Consider the following 9,641-nt stretch of genomic DNA (forward strand, 5'->3'; position numbering starts at 1 on the left):
GTCTTGAGGGTAATAGTTAGCTCCTGATAGGCACTCGCTGCTGCTTTTGAAAAAGAAAAGAGAAAGCACGAAGGGAAGGGTTTTTTCTTTCCTTTTTTTTTTTTTTGAATTTTATTTTAAAATTATCACTTCCTGGTTTCCTTTTGAAATGCAGCTATTATCTGCTGGCTACAGTAGGAGTGATATATTGGAAACAGGTGTTAGACCTATGCAAGAGACTTACACCTGATGTATGGAGACACATATATCAGGAGTCTGGAGAGAGCTTAGTCTCCTGTATGGTGACCATTAATTGAGTATTCAAAGACAAAATATACTAAGGTAATTTCAGTCCGTCTTACATGTCTCTGAGTGTGTCTCATGCTCATCTGGTCATAAGCAAAAGTGTGGCCATTGCTATAAATGACAGTTGGTGTGTGTATATTACAGTCCTACATTCGGATGTTATTTTAAAAAAAAAAAAAAGTGCTCCTGCAAAATTACTGCAGTTGATTCTAGAATGTATTCCACCTAGTGGAAAACTTTACAACCTGTAACTTGTTGACAAATCAAAAGTTGATCTGGATTTCTCCCAGGTACGGTCTCCTTGGTTGACAGACCTTGACAGCAGTAAAACACTGAAGTAGAACCTAATGGAATTAATTCACTGTGTACAGTTGGGGAATTTTACCGGCATGTTTTGTTCCCATTAAACGGGTTGTGCAGTTTCGCTTTGTGGTAGGGTTTTATGCTTTTGATGTGGGCGACAAATACATGTCAGTCTGCTATCAGAAGACAAATCTGTATTGGAAACTAACTAGAGTCTTTTTTGGTTTCTTCTTTCCTTTTAGTATTGGATGAATGAATATACTTCTTCGCTTGGAATTGGAGTGTTCCATTCAGGTATAGAGGTGTACGGCCGAGGTACGTACAAGAAAAACATAACTTACTCTTTGTTTTGGTAATGCTGTTACGTAAAAAACATTTTTCAGGTAGTGAGGGAAGTCTGGTTCCTGAAACCTGTTCATCAGTTTTCTCTTAAAGTTCTCATCTCTTCTGCCTCTGGAAAAAACCTTGGGTACGAATAATCCGGTAGTCATCTTGCATTCTTGTATAAAGCTATGCAACTATGAAAAAGTGTGCAATTTATTCAGCTAGGCATAGAAATCTTTATTTTAGGTTTTGAAATACCTGTTGTTAAAACAAATGTATGCTTCATGTTAGCATGGTTGAATCGCGTTTCCTCAGTATTCTGCCAGCACTTAGTGCAAGGAGTTAATATTTAGCTACAGAAACAATAGTCTGTTGCAGATAGGCACCTAGAAGTGCATGGTGCCTAGGAAGAACTGTCTATTCCTTATTGGTAGGTTGGTTTGTTTTAAAGAGACAGTTTCTTTAAAAGGCATCTCGTGCATACCGTTGACAAAAGATACACTTGTGACAAATACAGCAGTACATTCCAATTTTGCTAAATAGGTCGTACTTTGGGGATGCAGCTTCCTGATCTGTTCAGGCCACTTTGAATCCCCATTACTGCCAGAAGGTGTTTCTGAGCATGCTGTAGCACAGGCTCAGGTCTGAGGTGTTCCTGCCTAGCAGTGTAATGACGCTCTGAGGTGATGGTGTTGCTAAAAGTAGTCCATTTAAAGAAGAAAAATCTACTTCGGTTCTTTTTTTGGAATGTGTTTGGAGGCGAGGGGAAGCAGCAAAAGGTGTGGCATGCGATCCAAAGACCACATTGCGCAAAGTTATCTTAAACTATAGATGTTTCAGCTACTATAATGGTCACATTGTAACTGGGTTTGCAAGTGTTATCAAAGCAACGAATTGACAAAACACACTGCTTACTGTTAAAACTTTTTTGGATTTCTTTTAATCCAAATCAGAAAGACCTGACTCTTAATAGTGCTGTGACTGAAACCCAGTTCTTGAGCTGTGCCAAATACATGTGCCTCCCTTCCTGTTCAGATTGTAACAGCATTCTCATATAGCAAGTCATACGCCTGCTAGAACAATGACTTGCATTTTGCGAAGTACATCAAACTTTATTTATTAACCTGTTGTAAAAAAGATTATCCACAAAACTGAATGCTGGACTTGGGTGATGCGTTAGGAGTTTTGAGGAAAGGAAGCGTGAAGTCATGCTTAAAGCTTTTTATTGCACTCTGGGTGTGGCATGCTGTGTTATCTTACAGACACAGAAGGAAGCTAAAGCACACCATGATATTTTCATGTACTCTAAGTGCTTATGCCAGCAGATGCTACGTGCAGACTTCAGATGCATGCACTGGTTTACTTTCTTGTTATAGTAAAGAACTCGGGACGGTTGAACTCTTGCAAATCAAGAAATTAAAAAACCTATTAGGCCAGTACTCACTGCCACACTTACAGCTGTAGTGCGCACTGAATAGACGCACCATCAGACCTTTGAGGACGCAGTACTTTAAATCCCTAATCTATAAATATGTAAGTGGACTTTTAAAGACAAGCATGTATAAAGAACATTGGTAGGATTTACAATTTAACTTGTAAATCCTCACTTACACAATGAAAACAATATATACTTACTGTAAAGCTATTCAAGTTAAACCTGTACACTGATGTAGGAAATTTCCTGACAGTTTTTACTTAGGTTGACTAGTAGCTAACTATACATTTCCAGCTCCTGGCATTTGTTATCCATGTAAATAAGATGTTTGGTTTCCAGCTTTAGATCCTTGTGAAGTGATCTTCCAGTCAGTGAGGTCTGCTGTTCTTTACTGTCGTCGTATGCCGGTTTTGTTAAATCTGAGCTTTCTCTTTCAGAATTTGCCTATGGTGGTCATCCATACCCTTTTTCTGGAATATTTGAAATTTCACCAGGAAATGCTTCTGAGCTAGGAGAAACATTTAAATTTAAGTAAGAAAGATACCTATTTTCTTGCTTTTGAGAAGGCGTATTAAAAAGACAACTTGTTGCGTTTATTTTTGAGGATACATGTGTTGAATGATGCTACAGGATTTCTGACTTTCTGAGAAATTAGTGTGTTTTCTTTACTTAGAAATGAAAGATGGACAGAGGTGATGAGACAGTCAGGTGTCTACAGCAAAGAACATTATTTTTAGCATACCATTACATCCCTTAAATATGTAAATTATGTGGACTTGTGGCTAGCGTTTGCTATTCATACAGTATATACAAAGGGGTCACTTTTTCAAGGTAGTGAAATTTTTATTTGAAGAAAAAGCTCAAAAATGTTACTCTTCAAGGTTTCCCCATGTCTCTTCTCCACTGTCTCAGTGTTATTGCTTTGACCCTTCCCTGCATTACAAGCTCTTATCTGTTCTCAGCTGTCTCTTAGAAACAATATCCTTTGGAGATGAGGGGAAAATTGCATCCAGTGTTTGTCAGAGTTAAGTTGCAAAGAACTGAAGTGAGCTACAGGTGGACAATCGGCAAGGAAATAATCTCTCGTGATAAAGATGAAAGTGGTGCTGTAAAATGGAATAGAGAGAATCTTACGTTATTCTAGGAGAGCAGAAAGATCTCACCACCCCCAGTGGGGTGATTTTTGAGCAATGTATGAACAGTAATCCACCTATATCATGGAAGCCTGATCACCTTCTACTCTGTTTCTCTTCCAGAGAGGCTGTGGTCCTAGGCAGTACTGACTTTATGGAAGATGACATAGAAAAAATAGTAGAAGAGCTTGGAAAAGAATTCAAAGGAAATGCTTATCACCTAATGCACAAAAACTGCAATCACTTTTCTTCAGCTTTATCTGAGGTAAACAAACATGAAGGTCTATAGAAAGGTGCTTCCCAGGAGGCTACAGAGCGTCCTCTCCTTCCTGTCCTTTGAAATGTTTGGCCTTATTTCCAACTTCCTATCTCTGTGACCTTGGGCAAATGTCACCGTTTTTCAGGTTTTATTTGTGCCTATGTCCAAAGCACAAGGTTTTCCTGCCAAAAATGCTGAATAGTGTTGTCATGCACAGTTTGTGTTTGAGCAGGAGCGCGTTCCTAACTGAGAGACCTAGTAAATAAAGCATTAACAGGATTTCAAAATCATTTCAGGTGCTTCAGAGACCACTACTGAAGATAGAACCACGTGTTTTTATCAGTATTTCCCCACAGAGCCATCATGCTGAAAATAATTTTTCAAGTTATGACCTACTGTTAAAGAATAATAAAGGCATTGAAGTTTCACAGACAATGTTAATCTTCTGCTTGAGAGGCTTTTGTCAAGTTTATTGCTCTGCCAGCACCTGCGTCCTGGTCATGTGGACACCTGAGTGGTCGTGCAAAGTATCTGACTGTGGAGTTGAATGGGCTTTGCTCTTTCCCCTCAGCTTTATTTTAGCATGATCAGTTTGCCAATATGATTGAATGCCTGATCACTCGCCTGTGTATCAACACAAGGCAAAGGGTCAGGAACAAGTAACCCAGGACAAAGAGGGGAATGGCAGTTGTGATTTTTATTGGTAGTTAGCAATCTGTGCTTGTCAGAATTTATTCTAATGTTTCATTGAAGCACTCCAAAAAAGGGATGGCTATTTTTTCCATGGTGAACTTCCATAAAATTTAATTGTTCTTTTTTTCAAAATAGTTAACGGCACACTTATTGTATAGCCTGTGTTTTGCATAGACCGTTTGATCTTCCAGTGGTACTGGAAAATTTTATTGAAATGATGATTCATGTGCAACGCTGGTACAAGTGAGTAGGGTGAGACACTGGCAAAGCTGCAGTTGGCATGAAGTCTGGCCTATATGGCCAGGTTTTTGCCATACTCTTCAACCGCATGATCATGTTGTTTCTATTTTATGTCTTGTCCTATTTAGTGTTCAGATTGACTATAAAAACAGGGATATAATTACAAGTTAAATGCTGCTTAGTTACAGCGGAGTAATGTTCCCATTCGCTATGATTTTCTCCAGATTTGCACTGGAGTAAGTAATACCAGAAGTGAGTATGGAGGTAGTTAAGTAAAATAGCTCACTCCCTCAATAGTGGCAATGAAACCATTTAATGACTGATGGACAGTAAAAACAAGTATTTAATGCGGCTTTATATATTTTTGAGGAGTTGAAACCAGCTTTGCATTGTGTAGCTTCTCTTGTTCCAGTGAACCTAAGTGTGTGTGCTTGGCCTGTGTGCTGTAAGATAGTGACATCTTGTGCAAAGTCATCAAGAGGCCGTCACAGCCTCAGCTGTATGCGTAACTCCATGTAACTGTAGTATTGACACTGTCTTTTTGACCGCTTGAGTTCAGGGTGTTTTTTTGTAATAGTGAGATTTCTCCTGCAATTTCTGTTTCTGAGGAATTAGCGGTGAATAGAAAGCATACCTTAACTCATTTCTGTGCCTTTTATAGAAGTTACTCAAAAAGAGCGAGGTGGTTAGGCTTTTCAGGACTTCTAAAAAAAAAAAGTGTAGAACCACGCGTCAAACTCTCACAGTGGAAAACAAGTCCCCCTGTGTGACCTGGGATGCTGCTTTTACTGATGGAGAAAGTTGTCAGTGCAGCTAACTTGAATGCTTCCTGACTGGCGTTTGTGATACGTAAATCGTAAGGCTGCTGCAGCCTTTGCTTTTTATTTACAATACTGTAGTTTTGTTACTGCTGAATCCAGAAATACTGCTGAATTTTGTTAATGCTGAAATTAATCCTTTCTTTTCCCTTCCCCCCTAGATTCTGTGTGGAAAAGAGATTCCACGATGGGTGAATCGCCTTGCCTACTTCAGCTCTTGTATACCGTTTCTCCAGAGCTGTCTGCCGAAGGAGTGGCTAACTCCTGCAGCCCTCCAGTCTAGCGTTAGCCAGGAGCTACACGATGAGCTGGAGGAAGCTGAGGATGCAGCAGCATCAGCTTCCCTGGCAAGCTCAGCATCTGGGTCTAGAACTGGACGCCACACCAAATTATAAGTCCTCCTTCAGAGTAACAAACGGTTTGAAATACTTCATTTTAATCTCTCCAGCAATTGACTTCCTGACAGAACATGAGAGCTGACTCTAGAACATTGGTTTTATATGCAAAAAAGGCTCTCATCAACCCCTGTTTCAGCTCAGGATTATTTATGTAGAGAAAAGAATTGCTGGGAGAAAAGGGAAGGATTTTGTGTGAAGCCACCCTTTTCATTTTCACCTGTCTGGTAGACCTGGGTTAACTTAACATCTTGTATAAAGCAGAACTTAAATTATTTGTTTACAGTATTGTGTACTGCTGTTTACAAGTCCTGTAAGGACTCCTGCCACCATGGAAGAAGAGAGAATTTGAGTTTGATTTAACTGTTGTTATAACTCAAAAGTAGTGGTATGATGCCCTGGATGAACTCTCCCCTTTGTTTTCAAGATTTAAGGCAGGTGAACATTAAATTTCTGAGAAATGCCAGAAACTGCTGAATACTATATATGTGAACAGGGTACTGTGCACTTAAAGTGGCTGATGTAAACAGGTAGGTTCCAGGATGTAGGGAGACTGGTTTTGTCCGAGATCTGTTAGTAGAAGTATGACCTCTACATTAATGAAACTGTGGATTTTTGCACATAAGAAGGGGAATTTCTATCTCATTACAATGCACATTGATCCCTTTTGGGTTTTGGGTTTTTTTTTAAAAAATGCCATGTAGTTTGCATCCTATCTTCTGTCTGTATTTACAGTCTACTTCAACCAGGATTTAGACATGTGCAGATCATCTGTTAGAAGCATCAACAAATTTTTCACATTTGCTTTACTTGATTTCCAACTTGTATATAAAAGTTAGTACTTGTATTCTTTTTTTGTTTCATATAGTTTGGAGTAGTGTAATACAAGCCATTTATGGGTGGGGAATGGCCTTGCTTTCAGCTGCTGATTTTGCTTCATTTGAGTTTGTAAACATTCATGTCCTTTTTTTTGAGCTATAAATTACTGCCCAGTTGTGCATATCCGCACAAATTACAGAGAAATCCTAATTTATTTTCCCACAGTCTCTGTCTGTGGCATTAACTTTCTTGTCAGATGTAATGAAGAAAAACCTGAAAATTGCTTATGCACCTGCGTGTTTACACAGCAGAACCCACTAATCTGCACACGTGATTATATCTGAAGGTAAGAGAGATTATTTTCTAAAACACAGAAGTATGTTTGCTGGTAGATTATAATTAGAGCTAAATTATAATTAGTGATCAGAATATATAATGGAATGCCTTATTCTTGTTCACTTACCAAGAGAATTCATGGTTCTTCCAGTCATTAGTGTGAATTAGTGAGGTTCTCTTGTGCACATAAGATACAGTAGCACAAACATGAGGGAGGTGAGCTTGTGTATTTTGAAAGACTTGCTGCCTTAAACTAACAAAAAACCATACCATCCGTAAACTGATCAGCTCACAAAGAAGTGTGCATTACTGGAAGTATAAATGATTCTTACAAGCTTTATTTTCAGTCTGTTGCTGGGTTTAGTTTTTCCATTAAGTGAAATACTGACTCTACAGTTTCTGCTGTTTACAAGGAAAAAAAAATCCTCTCGGGAGGCAAGAATGCTTCACGTTACGAATGCTCCTAGCCATGGGTAGTCGGTGCCATTGAAGCCTACAGGAAGGTGCAGTAGGCTGTATCGTAGTAAGACTTTTTATGATTGCCAACTCCGACTCACGTTTGGAAGGAGTGGAAGTTTTTCTGCTAGCGGTTGGGTTGAATCCTTTGTCAGACAGTCTTTAAGTTTTCGCTCATCTTCTGTGATGCAGTGTAGGCACAGAGAGAGAGAGAGAGAGACACTCCGTTCTGGGGGAAAAGAAACCAAGTGAGACTCTTGCCGGGAAGTGGGATAATAGCAGAAGTCTCTTTAACTGTAGTTTGGTATGTGTTTTCATGATCTCTTCTACCGAGTGGGAAGCGCTTAAGACTGACAGGTCTACCACTAACCGCGTTCTCTGGTCTCCAGAAGCTGGACGTACTGACTGTCCCCGTTGAGTGCTTTTTCACTTGAACATCTGAATTTGAGTTCTCCTTTCTTTTTTTCCTGTAGTGAAAATGAATATGGTGGTCTCCAGTCAACTCTCAAGCGTTACAGAACTGAATCTCACACTACTGACAGCTAAGACAACAGACAGGTTATTTTGTCTCTGCTGTGCAGCTGTGGTAGTAATGTGACTAAGTCTCTTGGCCAAGGCAGGTCCTTCATTCAGCTCAGGGTTGAGGCCACTGATCTAGCAATGTACTGTAGCTTTTCCTAGGTTTTAGGAAAAATAAATAGAATGAATTTTCATTGCTACCTAACTTTTATGTACCAAAATCAGCTTTTTAGGCTTCTGATATATCCAGAGCTCTAGGTCACAAATCTCCACACCTTCATTAACACACACAACTACAGCATGTACAATGCAAGAACATGACAGATCACAGCACAGTTTTTATTTAGAAGTAAAACTAAGACTATTTTTTATAAAGCAGACTGGAAAGTTTGTAACAAAAACATTCATTTTATTGGTAGCTGTACAGGTGAAAATACTGTCTTACGCTCCTTTGGTTTGGGGTTTTTTTTGTCTTTTTTTTGTTTCAAAACCATGCATTTGTAAATCCTGTGAGGAACTGACACCTGAACCCTGAAGGCTGTTGGGTATTGTATCAAAGCAAGCGATATTGTAACTTCGATCGCGTGCTGTCAACTCAGCCTCCGCTGGATGCCTCCAAGAAGTCACCCTGCCAGTGGTTACTCCGATTTGTTAGCAATAGAGAAGTTACCTTTCACCAGCATTACTGCCAAGCAGGGATTACTTTAGTCTACTAATGACCACACTGTGCTAGGACTAGAACACTCCAAAATGCTGTGAGAAAGCTGGACACCTGTGGAGTCTTTTCCATCAAAACGGGTAGAAAAATATCACTACTTCAGGGTTCTGCTCTGTTTACTTTCTCATTCTTGTTTGATTTTCTGTAAGATAGTACTTTTGATACATATTATATTCTTTAACTCAAAGTCATTTTATTTAAATGCCATTTTCTGTTCAGCAAGCCAAAAAAATCCAATGTACTGTCAGTGTGCACCAGTAACTTCAGAGTCGCTTGGTAAAAACATAGTTGCATTACTTCTAAAATTTGCAATGCAATTCTGATCACTGTTGATACATGATAATTTTCACTGTTGGAAGTTGGTTACAAGCTGAATATTCACTGATGCATTTTTTGTAAACTTGTTTTCAAGTTTACTGTACTACATAGTATTTGTATAAAATTCAGAGAATTTTGACTTTTGTTACCTGTACATGGCAACAAGTTGTCTAGCATCTTAAACTTAAATCCATCAGTTTATTAAAAATACTTTTATAAAAAAAAGGCAGTTGGCTGTGTGTGTTATTCCCCTGGTACCTACAGCTTATTTTGTCAGTGCCACCCAAGCTGATCTTTGGTTTTGAAAGATGCTGTCAAAGGTTGGTAAAACTGTCCGAGGGTTTCCTATAGTTAAGCTATAGGCTGTATTCTGGCACGGGCAGCAGGAGCTGCAGTCTGGCTTGTCTGAGGCATTATTGAGAGCCACTAGTTTTTAATAGACTAAATTCAAAATGGTTTCAGATTTGGTGTGCTAACTACAGCTATTGGGGTATAAACCGCTTAGGATATGCTTGGTATATGTTGCAGATACGAGGTGCCATATTCTACACATTTGCTCGAAAGCCCAGCTCTCTAGTCTGGATTTGCAC

At 39.1% G+C, this 9,641-nt stretch overlaps 1 protein-coding gene across 1 annotated transcript; it reads left to right on the forward strand.

The window, feature by feature from the left end:
- The first annotated feature begins 213 nt into the window (after positions 1-213).
- On the forward strand, positions 214-9,277 carry DESI2 (desumoylating isopeptidase 2). The gene is made up of 5 exons (XM_009321260.1): positions 214-321; positions 831-903; positions 2,785-2,878; positions 3,604-3,745; positions 5,652-9,277. The coding sequence occupies exons 2-5, from the start codon at positions 837-839 to the stop codon at positions 5,883-5,885; spliced, it is 537 nt and encodes a 178-aa protein (XP_009319535.1). The 5' UTR covers positions 214-321; positions 831-836; the 3' UTR covers positions 5,886-9,277.
- The last annotated feature ends 364 nt before the right edge of the window (positions 9,278-9,641 follow it).

Source organism: Pygoscelis adeliae, unplaced genomic scaffold (assembly GCF_000699105.1).
Source record: "Pygoscelis adeliae isolate BGI_AS28 unplaced genomic scaffold, ASM69910v1 Scaffold463, whole genome shotgun sequence".
NCBI lineage: Eukaryota > Metazoa > Chordata > Aves > Sphenisciformes > Spheniscidae > Pygoscelis > Pygoscelis adeliae.